This window comes from Myodes glareolus, chromosome 9 (genome assembly GCF_982192425.1).
Source record: "Myodes glareolus chromosome 9, mMyoGla1.1, whole genome shotgun sequence".
Classification (NCBI taxonomy): Eukaryota; Metazoa; Chordata; class Mammalia; order Rodentia; family Cricetidae; genus Myodes; species Myodes glareolus.
In genome coordinates, this window is record NC_142034.1 from 102,315,172 (window position 1) to 102,330,107 (window position 14,936).

Genomic DNA, 14,936 nt, shown 5'->3' on the forward strand with positions numbered 1-14,936 from the left:
ACTTAAAAATTATTAAAACCTCAAGTAGCTAATAAAATTGTTCTGAAGGCTTTGGCAGTTGTTAATAAGAAAAAGTTCAGTCCGATGAAATATAGTTTATCACTAAGCCCAATCTAAAATTCCCATCCTCAGAAATACCAGACCCAGATGACCAAGCCAAGGTCACTTCCTCTCTTCTCTGTGATTGATACTGCAGCCGGTAGAATATAGATAGCACTGTACTAAGGTAGGCTTATTATAAACTGCATGAGGATACGGATACCTGAAACCCAGCCTCTTAGCCCTGGAATGGGCACACGGGATGTTGGCTATCCCGGGTGGATTGCTCATTAGATCTCAGGGGAAGTATTGTTTGCAAACATCTCTAGAAGCCTTGGGCCCACCAAGTTCCACAAAGAGCAGAAAAAATAGAGAAACGATGACCCAGAAATTCCACTTTGCAGGAGAAAGGTTGCTGAGTTCTGGGTTCTGGAGTGGTGTATGGACTTACAAGAATCCTTGCCAGCCGCACACAAAGGCCCAGAAAACACCAGCACCCCTCTGAAAGCCCTTAATCTTTCTCATGAAACCCTCATTTCATGCACCGCTTGTAGTGATGCCACAGGAGGACGAAAAGAAAGCCCCTCTGTGCCAGAATACCAACTCTGTCCCTGGCAGCCCTGCCCCTCTGTTGACCTGGTGGGGCAGCGTGGTGCTCTGGGAAGCTCGGGAGCACAAGTCTGGTGTTGTCCTGCTCCACTGGCTTCCTTGTCTTAGAGACAGGAGCACAGGGAGTTCTTTCTGAATCCTGGATCCCCTGTGTGCCAGGAGCAGAGACCACTGACAGGAACTATTCTGACATGCTAAGCTCAACTGGGCAGCAACTCCCCAGGCTGCCTTTGGGGGCGATCGCTATATCTCAACAGGAATGCGAGGTTATACAAAGTATTCAAAAGCATTTTTTTTTGTATCTAGAAGTGGAGAATGGCAAAGGCATCTTTCTTTCATTCAGTGTTATTACCTCTATTGCAGTAACCTGCGTGTAAACTGGCTCCTTGGATATGAGCCCAATCCAAAGGCAGCAGAGAAATTTCACAATTGTAAGCCAAGCTGAAGCCTGGGTTTTCAAGTAAAACCAACAAGAATGATTTTGCAGCTTAAAAGTGACCTCTAGGTTATGCCAGCAACCTCCCAACTCAACAGCATGTACATCCTCTACCTCTTGTTGTGATCACAAAGCAAACCTTCCCATTTGGGTTTTGCAGGTGTCCGAGGAAGGAAAACCTGGGAAATGGGGAATGAATGAAAGAAGAGTACAGAAAAGACAAAGAAACAGAATGTTCAAAGTCCCAGGTGCATTAGCAATGCCATATGCTGAAGGAGTCGTAAAACACTTAACACAGTGAGTGACAGAGTTTATCAGAAGGGAGAGAAGAGAAAGCCCAGGGATAGTAAAGCAGAAGATAATGTTTTATTCTTGCAGGCATAACAGACATGAAGACTCCATCTCATCAACATCTACACTCTTCAATCAACTCTCTTGAGTACAGAAATTATCCTCTTACTCAGTGATAAACTCCAGGGATCAAAAGCAGTGCCAGGCACAGAGCAGGCCATGTGCTCATCTGTTAAGTGAATACACAGTGTTTTCAGTCATGTTTCATAATCATCAAGAGGAAAACAGAGCAAATCAATGATTTGCTCAACTCTAGGTAAAGTTAATCTCTGAACGGGTCATTACATATGAGTCCTCAGTAAAATCTGGTGGTTAATTGTGCTGAGTATCCCAACCTACAGAACTTAACTTTTTAACTTAGGTACAAAGAAAGGCAATAAGTGACCAGAACTTGTTGCCGTAGCTGGACACATTCTGAGAAATGGTCAAGAGTGGAAACTCTTGCCTTCACTCTAGAAAATGTTCTGGGTTTCTTAAGAAAGAGGCAACAGTTCTTCATTAAGGCAGTAACTGGTGTGCTGCTGTCTGACCTCATTAGAAAGTTTTACCTTCTTTTGAACTTCATATAAAATGAATAATTTATTATAATCTTTTGTTTCTGTCTCCTTTGGTCCAACATAATGCTTTTTAGTTATCCCCCATTAATATACATGAGAGGAATTCCTTCCTTCTTCTTAATAAAAAGCAGTCAATTCTGTGAATATGCAATATCTTATTTATTCATTTCCTTATAGACATACCTTATGTTATTTCTGAAGTTTTCTGTATCAATAAAATTTCATTAGCATTATCATATACATGTATGTTTAGATGTATAAATATATCTCTTTAGTATTGTAACTAGGGATGGAATTCCTGGGTGGTAAGGTCTGTGCGTATTATGTATGTTTCTCTTTATAAAGCCCAAACAAAACAATTTCCCTTGTTGGTGTCAATTTAGATTCTGACCTGCAGTGTATGAGACTATGCCTCACTAGAAAATAATACTGTCAATATTGACATTAATACCCACTAAGTGGGTATAAACTTGAACACTAGGAATCATTTTAATTTGCTGACCCTATAATGGGGGTATAATCAGGGGCAGAGCACTTGCCTAACATGGAAAACTAACTGGTTCTGTCTTCAGCACAACACACACACACACAGATTTATATTCCTCTCAAGAACAGTGATAATAAGCATTTCCCTGAATGTATCAACATTTAAATAATATCTTTTATGAACCATCTAAGACAATTTCTATTTTTATTAATACTGCTGATCATTTTATTATTGATTTGTAAGTTATTTACATATTCTAAATGTGTATCTTTCATAACATACATGTATTATCTCTTACAAATTGTATTTTGTCTTTTTCATTTCTAAAAATGCCTTTATATAAGCAAATTGCTTTTTATATTTTGAAAGATTACAGTTTTATGCTTGCTGGATGTTAAGAAATCTGTTGTCAGACTGAGTCAGTTATATTCAGGTATAAATATTACTATATGTGTATGTAACAACAATTAATGAAAAAGAGGCTATGAATTTGAAACAGAGCTAGGAGGTATATATGGGAGGGTTTGGATGAAGTAAGGCGAAGGGACAAATGGTGTAATTATATTATAATCTCAAAAATAAAAGGAAAAAAAAAAGAAACCTGAGGTCCCCTTGAGCCTTCCAAATCCTCCTTCATCACCTCCTGGAAACGTTCTGATTTTAGTTTTGACATAATCCTACAAATTGTTTCAAGTGGTTTTTGTACATAGTGTAAGTAAATGGTCCTTCTGGCCCCTGAGCTGACATGAGGCCATTCATTAGAAAGTCTTACAACGCTCTTCTCATTGTCAGCTAGTATCGCTTCCCTGTGCATTTTTAGATCTGTTTTCACTGTTTCGTCATTTGATAAGATATTAGCTGTAGAGTGTCTCGTGGACGTGACGAGGCCACTGCCCTTGTGATCTCACAGCAGCTGTGGCTGCCTGCACAAGACCGGAACAAGGTCAAACCAGTCAACAGTCCATCATGGATGGGGGAGGGGCTTGTGAGTCCCCATTCCTAGCTGAAGAGACAGCAACAACTGATGGCTGCCCGGGGATAAAGCCTCAGTTTTCTTCAGAGGTGAGGTCCCGTAGGTGTGCATAGGAGCAACACTAATTAGGTTTTGTAGGCAATAAAGATTAAAATTAAAAATAAACTTAAAAACAGGATGTGAAATGTAGGGGGACCTAGAATAATCTAGAGATGCTGGGTTGAATATGATCAAAATACATACTATTCATGCATAAAATTTTTAAAAAATAAAAATAATATTATATTTTCAAAGATACTATCTATAGGATTCTCACAGATAGCCTTTGTCAGCGTATGGAATTAATTGGCCTTCTTATCAAGATGGATAGTGAATTTTGTCAACTGTGTTTTCTGCATCTGTTGAAATAACTATATAATTTTCCCCTTTATTCAGTTAATATGGTAAATTACATCAATTTAGTTTTTGAATGTGAAGCCAATATTGCATTCCCAAAATAAACCCCTCTTCTCTATGATGCATTATCTTTTTAGGCAACATTATTGCCTGTGATTAGTAAGATGGTGAAAATCTGTGTACATCGCTGTTACTTATTTTTTAAACATTTGATTGAATTCACAGTGAAGCCATCTGGACAGTAGAAAATGGGAGCAATGCAAATAAATTACTTTTTCCCACCAAAAAAGGAAGTTGTTTTTTTTTTTACACATTTACTTCCTAGCAATATAAACTATTCAGGTGTCTGACTTCTTCCCATGTCAGTTTGGGAAAACCATGTTTCTCTGAAGTATTCTCCCAGTTTAACAATACTGTCAAACATGTTGGGATAAATTTTATGTGATGTTCCTCTTTACGACTTAGAAATGGTAAGGTCTGAGAGGCATCACCTTTGGGTTTTGGTATTAACTATTTATTTCCCTTTTTGCATAATCCCTATTGCGAAGGATTTTATTAATGTTTACCTGAAGGCTGGGTTCTAAATTGTTGACTTTCAATCTTGTATCTCTTATTTTTCCTTTTGCATTATTTGGGTTCTTTCTTTAGCTTCCTATGTGCGGTAAGACAAGAAACAGAAACAGAGAGATAAGGTTGGGGTCTTCCCGTGCTATCTGATAGGGTCGTGATCTGCAGCCTTCTGGCACAACCTCCCAGTGATGGGATTATACAGATATGTCACTAACTCTCTCTTTTTTTTCCAGGATAAATTATGGACTTTACAAATTTTCTTTTTTTAAAAGATCTATTTTATTCTTATTTATTGTACATGTATCTGTGTCTGTGTGGATATGTGAGTGAATATCCAAGGAAGCCAATAGAAAGGTACTCGATAGCTGGGAGCTGGAGCTATGGACAGTTAGAAAACTGAGCCATGAGTGCTGGGAACTAAATTCCAGTCCTTGGGAGAGCAGCAAGTGCTCTTACCTCCAGACCCATCGCCCCAGCTCCACAAATTCCCTTTAATTATAATGAACTGCAGTCATAAATTTCCCTCCTAATACACATTCACCTTTAACCTTCCAATTTTGGAATGTTGTTTTTTTTATTTCCATTCTGTTCAAAATATTTCCCTATCTTTTTTATTTCTCCTTTGACCTAAATTTAAGTAGAAGTTTGTCATAATTTCCAAACAAGCATTTCCTGAATTTATTGCCTAATTTTATTTGAATATGCTGTTATTAGAAGGTTTATTCTATAGCATTTCAATTGTTTCAAATATAAGACTCATTTTAGATTCCAAAACACAGTCTTCCTTGGTGGATTTCGGACACGTTTTTGGAGGAACACAAATTTGTAGCTGGTAAATGGAGCAGGTGATTTTTTCCTGAGCTGCCTTGTTGCCCTTTAGGAGACTGTCACTGGGCCAGCAATGGCTCCTGTGTATAGAGCATTTCCTCCTTCTCACCGCCCTGTACCGTCCTCCTCTCTAGAGTTTCTCCCTCGTCCATTTGATGTGCAAAGCAAAGATAAACTTCAAGATGCCAATTACATTTAGAAATGAGGCATATCTTGTCAAAGGCTGGTCAACAATACCATTTTAAACTTTGATCTTTTTAAAATTTATTTTTTGTAACTCCCTAAGATCAATTAATGCTGCCTATTTATGCATGGGTATGCTGGGGTCCACTGCGGCATGGGCAAGATACTAGTACCACATCCCATGCAGCTCTCAGTGCTCCTCAGCTAGGAGTAGGGCCTCGGGGGCCTCTCCCTCGTCCATGCTGGGTTTTTAGCTGACTTGATCTTAGGTGGAGCTCATGCAGGCAATCACAGCTGCTAGGAGATCACACGTCCGACAACCCTGATTTATGTTCAGAAGTCAGCACTTCACAGGGCTCCTCTCTCTCCCCTGGTCTTACTATTTCTCTGCCTCTTCTCGCACGATTGTCCTGGGACTTGACCTGTCATTGCACTCTTTACGCAGTAATGTGGGGATTGCCTTGGTAGTTGGGGTATGGAGAAGAAGGTGTGCCACTATGGCAGGTATCATTGTGTCTCTGAGAATTTAGTAGATTCTATGAAGTCTCTCTTCTGTGACACAGGCTGGGCCAGTATATGGGGTGATTTTTTTTCTTTACATGCTGACTTTCCAGAACTAATATGACATGCTCCTTTTTAAGACGTCTATGCTCCCTCTCCTCAGTATGATTTGCAGGAAGAAGGGATATGCCGAATTTTTGAAAGCTAGTTTACTTGGAGCAAAAGACTACATAAATTAAAATACAGACTGTTTCACAAAATGGCAAATGGTGAACATGGTACATGCTTAGAAGATTCAAGAAAATCAATGTGATCTTTGCTACAGTGAACATTTGCTACCACTTTTCTGTAACTGGAGCTTAACCATCTTTAATTGTCCCAAATCTGTCCAGAACTATGGGACCTGAGAACAGCACACAACTGTAAGTGCTTTCCTATACATTCCTATATAGGAATCTGCCTGGTCATCAGAAAGGCTGGCCCTGGGCTTTGGAAGGGAGCTCCGAGCCACTGCACGGAACGTGCTCTACCCCCGCATTCTGCACACACTCACCTTTTCCCACTCTCGGTCCTTGTTCAGCACAATCACCACAAGCCTGGGGTGCACCTGATAGCCTTCTTCAGTGAAGGACAAGTCTTTGCCGTCCCATGTCACATTGACCATAAATCTAGATGGAGGAAGAGAGAAAGACACATTTTAGGGAAGACTTAAAGAGGCATCCAGCAAAGGAGTGCATGCTACCATCAGCACACTATTCCAGCATAAGCATGCATAACCGTTGCTTACATCATACAGGGCCGCCAGCTGTGGGCCTAGTGGTACCTATGGAGGCACTGCTAACTACACACACTCCAATCCACCAGCCTGCACTCATTTTCAAAATTCCAGTCTTGTATTTAGGCATTAATAATCAACATTTTAATACTTTTGACTACCAGATCATTGACCTGAGTTCACATGGTCTTCTTAAATGAGAAGCTGAACACGTACCATTCTCCCCCCCCCTCTCTTTCTCTCTCTCTTTCTGCATGTATGTGCACACATGGATGCCCACACATAGGTAGGTGACCACAGAGGTTAGAAGGAAAAAGGGTGTTGGATCACAAGAGCAGGGGTTGCAAGTAGTAGTGAGATTGTGTATCCTGGGAGCTGAATTCAGCTCCTCAGCAGGAACATCAAAGACTTTTAGCCACTGCACTCTCTTTAGCCCTGTATATTCTATTCTCTTTCTACAGGTTCCCCAGAAAGAAACTGTTTCCTCAAAAACTACACAGATTTAGCATCAAAGATATGATAGCCCATCTGTTTATTACTCATATGGCTAATATTTATTTGCTACCTGTCAGGGTTTAGCCAGTTGAGTGAAGATTAAAAGGAAACAGATGTGATCCCTGTTCTCATGAGGTTTATAGTCTAAGCGAAATGACAGATATTAACTGATTAACTACAAATTTCTGACATGCTAAAAGAAATAGGATATGGGGCTGAGGAAATGGTTCCATTGGCAAAGTGTTAGGTAAACATTAGGGCCTGAGTTCCGATCCCCTGCATCCCATGAAAAGACTGTGCATAGGTGTATATGCCTGTGACCCTAGTGCTACAGAAGTGGAGATGGGATGGCCCCAGGTAATCTGGCTCAGTTATGATCTCCAGGGTCAGTAAGAGATTCTGTCTCAAAAATAACATGGTGAGTAACTGAGGAAGATACCCAATGTCCTTCTTTGGCCTCTACATACATGCACACACAAGCACATGCATGCACACACACACACTTTTTTTTAAATAGAGAAAAAGAAAGGTATATTATTGGAAAGCAAAAAAAAAGAGAGAAAATAAAACCAAGGAAGTATGTTTTGATCTATGGGGTATGTCAGCATTGATTATGTAAAAGAAACTGGGAATAGGCTAATGGAACAAGGAATGTACAAGTTTGTGGTACATACAAGACATCAGATACAGGTGACTGAAGTTGAAAGAGATGGGAAGAGAAATGTGGCATTGAGATGGTGGATGAAGCAGACAGCATGAAGCTTTGTTGGCCATGTTCAATTTTGTCTTTACCTTAAAATGAGAAGCTATTGAAAGTTTTTAATCAAGGGAGTGCCATAGCACTTTAGTAATGTCACTGGAAGGTGGCATAGAGACCAGTCAAGGAGACTAGGTACCGGGTGCTCCTTACAGGACTATGTAAGGTGGGGTAGAGACCAGTCAAGGAGACCAGATACCGGGTGCTGTTTACAGGGCTATGTAAGGTGAGGTAGAGACCAGTCAAGGAGACCAGATACCGGGTGCTATTTACAGGGCTATGTAAGGTGAGGTAGAGACCAGTCAAGGAGACTAGGTACCGGGTGCTGTTTACAGGGCTATGTAAGGTGGGGTAGAGACCAGTCAAGGAGACCAGATACCGGGTGCTGTTTACAGGACTATGTTGTTCCTTCAATCAAAATGGAAGACAGGGCGGCTTTGACCATGGTGGTTGCCAAAGAAGAAAGAACAAAGGAGAAAAGGGATGAAAAGCAGCAGAGAGAGGACGAAAGAAACAATACTAACAAGATCCGGAGGTGTGTTCTAGGTAAGGATGAAGTAGAAAGTCACCAAGGACCTGTGGCATAGCCATAAGATCAACTCTGACCTGGGCATGTTTATTGCAGGGGACATCTGTCTGCTTAATAACATTGGTTCCCTCTCTACTCTGCCCCTCTAAATTCTGTTGCATCTGATCAAGTTGGCCTCCAGTGGGAATACACAGTATGGTTCATCCACCAGAACTAGAATGAAAAGGTGTCCCAGGGCTTCCATATCTCCATGGAGCTTCAGACTGGTGTGATGTTACTTGCGTCTGAGGGCCAGCAGTATGTCTCAGCAAGTAAAGAGACTTGTCACCAAACTTGGAGTAGGACTCCCGCTGTGGAAGGAAAGAACCAGCTCCTGAAAGTTGTCCTCTGACCTCCACACAACTATGACATATGTGCACCCACATACGCACACAATAAAACAGGGGAAAATTAAGAAAACATGACTGTGGATCCCTCACAGACACTCCCTGAAAACAGTATGATGGACTAAAGCATTTGAAAACTGCATCAGAAAGAGAAGGCACGGAAGCATTCTCTGGCTCGACAGTCACTTCATCTAAAGCAGATAAAAATTAGCATTTAGGGAGAAAAAAGAAACTACAAAGTTCCAAAAATGAGACTGGCCTAGTGGGCCACATGCCCACCTCTGACCTTCTATAGTGCAGAAGTGACCACATAGGCAAGCCCAGAGCTCCGTGGACAAGTTGAAGAAGCAGGGGCCTGGTGAAGAGTCGCCCTGTGTATTCATCCAATGGCCATCGACATCACTGAAAGTCGTGCTCTTGGGTGGATGACTCAGTCGTTAAGAGCTCTCAGTGCTCTTCCAGAAGACTCAAGTTTGGTTCCTAGAACCCACACCGGGTAGCTCACAACCGCCTGCAACTCCAGCTCCAGGGCATCACATATTCTCTTCTGGCCTCTGAGGGTCCCCACATGCGGGTAGCATAGACACACATACACACAGTCATAAATTAAAATAATAATCATCTTTAGACATCATATTCTCAGCAACAAGTTAATGATGCAAAAAAAAAACCAGCACTCAGGATTAAACTTTAAAGGACTCGGAAAGAGGGTTAAGAAGAGCCTGCCTATGCATGGAAGAGTCGCGGGTGCTTTCCACTCCCTCTGTTCCCTTTTATTCTTCCAATTATTTGCAATCAAACACCTCAACAGAAACACTGTCAAAAAAAGCAGAGCAATCACTGCTCTACTGGAGGCATTTGTGGTGTCTATGATAGTTTGCTAGAAAGACATTTTTTTTTTGTGTACGTACACGTGTGATGGGTGCATGTGTGTGGAGGCCAGAGAATAACCTTAATGCCATTCCACAAGAATGCCACCCACCTTGTGTTTTAAGACAGGGTCTCTCACTGGTTTGGAGCTTGTCAAGTAGACTAGGCTGGCTGACAAGCAAGCCTGGGAAGCCGCTTGTCTCTGTCTTCCCAGTGCTGGGATCTCAAGTTCGCCGTAATGTCTGGCACTTTTACATGGGTCAAACTTAGATGCTTGTGTTTGTAAGACAAACTCCTTATCAACGAAGCCACCTCACCAAACCTAGAAAGATATTTTTTTCTGATTCAACAGCTGTTTATTAAAGTCTCTTATGTGTCTGGCTTTATAGTGAATCCTATTGGTGCAGAATTAAAGGAACAGTGCCTTTCTACCCTCTGGCCAACCCTTCCCATAATTCATAGGCAAAGGCACATCAATGGCAGAATGAGAGATGGAGAATGTGATAGTTGAAAAAGCAGATGAGGAGCTCCTAGCTCAATATGGAATGTCTGAGCAACCCTTCTGAGTGATATTGAGGACAACAGGAGAGGTAGACAGAAGCATTTCTGTCAGAGAAGTTACCAGCTGAGACAGTGATGCTCCAGGAGAAGCAGGAAGCAGCTTTGGGGAGCTGATCAAGTCAACCTGGGAAGGACTCTAACAATGGATCATGGGGCCCTTTCTGGTATGCTAAAGCACTAGAAATTTGTTCAGAAGCCATGAAACCATGGGAAAGGTTTCCACTGGGAAACCATGAAAGGAAGGTTGTAAGCAGAGAAGCATTCAGGTTTGCCACTGGCAGAAAAGACATGCAAAGTCTCTGCACTGGAGGGACTTCAACGTTTCTGTTCATGAATTGAACACTGTTCACCAGTTATGAGCAGAGACTTGTTTGCTCTTTGATGGTTCTTGGCTGGATATGCTGAGCTAAGAAGAGACACATAAGAACATTTAGGGAACATTCCATTTCACACCCTCTGTGCATAGGACTCATGAAAAGATTTTGAGTAGACTGTAGAATTAGAAGAACACTGGACTTTCACTAAATTCTTCATTGTCAGCAGGCTTTCAAAGTAACTAATTGGGAGCTAAATTAGGCTACTCTTATCTTCCAAGCAGAAGTTTGGTTTCATTTCTCAAAATTATTTTTGGACCTATCTAATTGCCTGGCACACAGAAAGCACCCAGTTGATGCTTGATGGCTAAGACTATTGACATATCATCATAAAATGTGCCACCCATCCATCCATCCACCAATACATTTATTTATACATAATTGCATTCATCACCCTCAAACACATTTACCCATCCATCCATAAGCTCATCAATACACTTATTCATCTGTTTGTCTATCTACTAGTTCATCCATCTGCCTATACATCAATTCATTACCTATTCATAGTCCATCAATAATTCATTAATATATTCATTATTCCATCCAATAGAAACATTTGAGGATATACTATATATGAGGCGTGCTCTGTGTCATAGAATCTGCTAAGAAAGTAGTACAAAAACAACCATTCAGTTTTCAAGGTTGGTGAGGAAGTCACAAAAAATAAAAAATAACAATAAAGAATGACAAATAAAAAATGAACGAAGTTTATTGGCTAAGCTGATAATGTGCATAAAGTAAACTGTGGTAAATTCTCTTGCAACCCCAGGGATAGAATTAGGAGACAAAGCAGAAAATGTTTGGGTCATGTGAAGAAAGAGCAAGGGTCAGGCAGACAGACAATAGGAGATAGCAACAATAGTTTGCATGGAGAAAACTGCATAGTTAAAGACAGAGAGATGATGCTTCATAATTAATTTAATCCAAGTTAGAAACAGGTCAGAAGGATTGGGAGATGGGGTATGGGGGCGGGGAGTGGCTTGAGATGTGAAACTAGGGGCAGAAGAAAATGTTTCATCAGCAGCACTAAGAAGATGTCCTCATTCTGTTTGTTAAGGTCATGGCACAAAAAAACAAAGCAAAACAAAAACCCAGAAGGGACCAGGTAGTAATTGAGGCAAGAAAGAGGGGTAAGGAAATGGTGTTTGGGGTGAAATGATTGCACCAACCGGCCATTAGCTGCAATAGAACATTTGTTGAACTGCAATATAACTTCTGTAAAGATGAGCCAAACGAGTAAAACAAACAAACAAAAAACAAGCCACCTGGGAACTTTCTGTGCCTCACACCCCAAACTCAAAGGTAGGATGACCAGTTCATAGAGAAATTTCTCAATGAATCCAGTGAACTGTTATGCCAAAATTCAATAATCCAATATTCTTGGATTAACGGCTTAGGCATGTTCTAGTTCATAACCTAAATGTTTATACAAATTATCAAAAGGTTTGCAAATATACTGCTTATTTTCTATTTTGAAAGGTTAAGTGCTACAGGTTGAATCTTGACTGTCTCCCACAAAGACCCACATGCTAAAAGCTGACCCCTGGGTACCACAATTGAAGCATGTAGAAGCTTTTAAAGTGGTACCTACTGAGACATAGGAAGATAATTGGAGGATGCCCTTAGGAGGATGCCCTTGTTCCTTCTAGTCTTTCATCTTCTTAGCAAGAGGTGAGCAGTTTTCTCTTCCACGTATTCCTACCATGACATGATGCTTCACTACAGACCTAAAACTTAACTTCCCAAACAGATTCCCAACCTGAGAACAAATAAACTTTTCTTCTTCATGAGCTGATTAAAGGAAAACTGACTAACACAGTGAATCAGGGAATAAAAAGATTTCGGTTTTGGCATAGGCAGTTGGTCCCCAAGAGAAGCATTTGCAGGTTACATTATGTAACCCAAGTATCACACACATCATTTTAAGCAAGAGGCCAGCAAGGGCTCCCATCTTTCTTTGGATTTATCTGTTCAATCTACTTAAATATTTTATTTCTCATCTTGATTCCTTACACACTATTCTCTTCCTTCCATTTCCCAATCCGATAAGGTGCAATTAACAGGCTGATCATTCAGATTTGCCAAATCAGTTTTGGAGTATATGAAAACAACCATACAGAAATCCACCTGTTCAGATTTTTACTGCGTTCCCTTAAAATTCAGTATTCTAGACATCAGCTCCACACACTAAATGTTAATATCGTCTCTTTCTGTCTAGCTCCTGTCTTTAGTCCTTTGGGAGGGGAAAAAAAGCTCTAATAGAAATTTCTGCTGAACACCAATTTCATTATGAAGTTGGCAGGGAGCAAGTACCTATTACCTTCAATTCCTCCACCCAGTTTCTAGGAAGGACAGTCCATATTTCCTTAGGTTTTCCTCTCACTTAAACTTACACTAGAGCAAAATTCTTTACCTAAGGAGATACTATTATATACCGCTTTGCTTTGTCCCCATTATTACCTGCTGAGCACTTGTATTAAACAGTAAAATTGTATCACTGTCTTGCTTATCAAAATTGATTACACACCTTTAGCAACCATATAAACATACTAGAAACCCTGGTGGCTGCTAAGCTTCAAATTACATCTTCAATATTTCCATCAGGAGCAATAAATACAAGAAAGCATATGAACAAAATACACGAGGTGGTGAAATCCTATGCTCTGCAGAAATCGCTTCTATCCTTCTATCATTCAGTAATGATAAAGTAGTCTACACAGCACTAATCCAAAAACACCAGTGATTTGCAGCACATGGACACAAGGCTTCCTGTAGTAGCTACGGCCTTGGGATGTGAGGCTGCTGCCTATGTTGAATGGCTCTTTCCCCCATTTGCATTTTCTGTCCTATAAATGCCCAATGCCCAAAGGAAGGACTGGGGGCCATACTTCCTATTTCACAGGTAGAGTGAAAGTGGGCCAGAAATTCCAAGTTCGTGCCACACCGGAAGTGTCTGTGATGGAAGCATGAGTCACGGGGGTTATGGGGCACTTGCTGTGTGCATGGTCTGGATTAAGATATGCCATAGGTCTAATGAAAACCCTGTATTTTTTAACATTTATGTTGAATAAATATTCAATATTCATCATTTCAATATTATATTGTTGAACTGTGTGCCTGTGTGTGGGTCTGTACTCATTAATTCATGCACCTACGGAGGACAGAAAAGGGTATCAGATCCTCTGGAGATGGAGCCACGGGCAACTGTGACCCATGTCCCATTGGTGCTAAGAACTGAATCTGAGTCTTCTGCAAGAGAAGCAAGCACTCTTGACTCCTGAGTCATCTCTGCAGCCCCACACCCTGCATCTTAGAAATGTTCTGTTAATGATAAAGTGATAAGATCACATGACGGCTTAGGAAGGTAGCTGAATGGATGGGTGAAACCTGAGCTTCATCCCCCAGAACTGACATAAACAAAATGTATGCATTCAAAAAGGAAGCTCCCGCCTTCTGCTTGCTTAATGTTGTATTTCTAGTGAACATGGCAGCTGCCTGAGATCTAGTACTGATCAACCATGCAATGAACAAGGACAGAATCGCTGTTTCTATGTAGTTGTAGTTTCATGGTGTTAAAGAATGAGAGTCTTCTGATGCTTCTTGCTGGGCCCCTGGAGGGGGCATCTTACATGCTCTGAGCCCCTCCACCTCCTCCACTGTCAGTTTTGCTAAATGGCCTTGTTGTGACTATCAGATCGCTTTGCAAACATTCGCATTTATCCCCATAGATCAGCTAGTGCTGCCAGTTACTGTGGAGATGAACAACTGGCCTAAGTATGGGGAATAAATGACTGCTGAAAGCTGAGCCTAAATTGATTGGTAAATCAATCTCACCAAGGCTTGGGGACGAGAAGAGAGGACAAAAACACACGAAGGAGATGAAGGAAGGACTGAAGTGTTGCAGAACACTGTCTTCCAGATTTTCAGGAGCCATTGTATGCCTTAATTCTCAGCCACTGTGACCACCTGCACAAGACTACCCAGACCAACATCCGATCACAGAGTGGCGAAGAGCTAATGAGGCTACTTCTCTAAGGACCTATATAGAGACACTTAATGGTCACTGGCAGAGGGAGACATTTTCTTCAGCTGTGTAGTCACAGGTAATGTTCCCACAATCCTGCCAATAATCCTAATTAAGTTCATTGGGTCTCACACACACACACACACACACACACACACACACACACACACACAAAGATATGGAAGAGGGGAGAGCTGGGAAGAGAAAAGGGTCAGTGGAAGCGTAGGGGGACAAG

The 14,936-nt window shown here is 41.1% G+C and overlaps 1 protein-coding gene across 1 annotated transcript in view; it reads right to left on the reverse strand.

The window, feature by feature from the left end:
- The window catches only part of Grin2a (glutamate ionotropic receptor NMDA type subunit 2A), a 419,855-nt gene that overhangs the window by 137,595 nt on the left and 267,324 nt on the right, over positions 1 to 14,936 (reverse strand). The window contains exon 3 of the mRNA XM_048433182.3: positions 6,484 to 6,598. Within this exon, the coding sequence (XP_048289139.3) occupies positions 6,484 to 6,598 (115 nt within the window). The remainder of the gene's footprint in view (positions 1 to 6,483; positions 6,599 to 14,936) is intronic.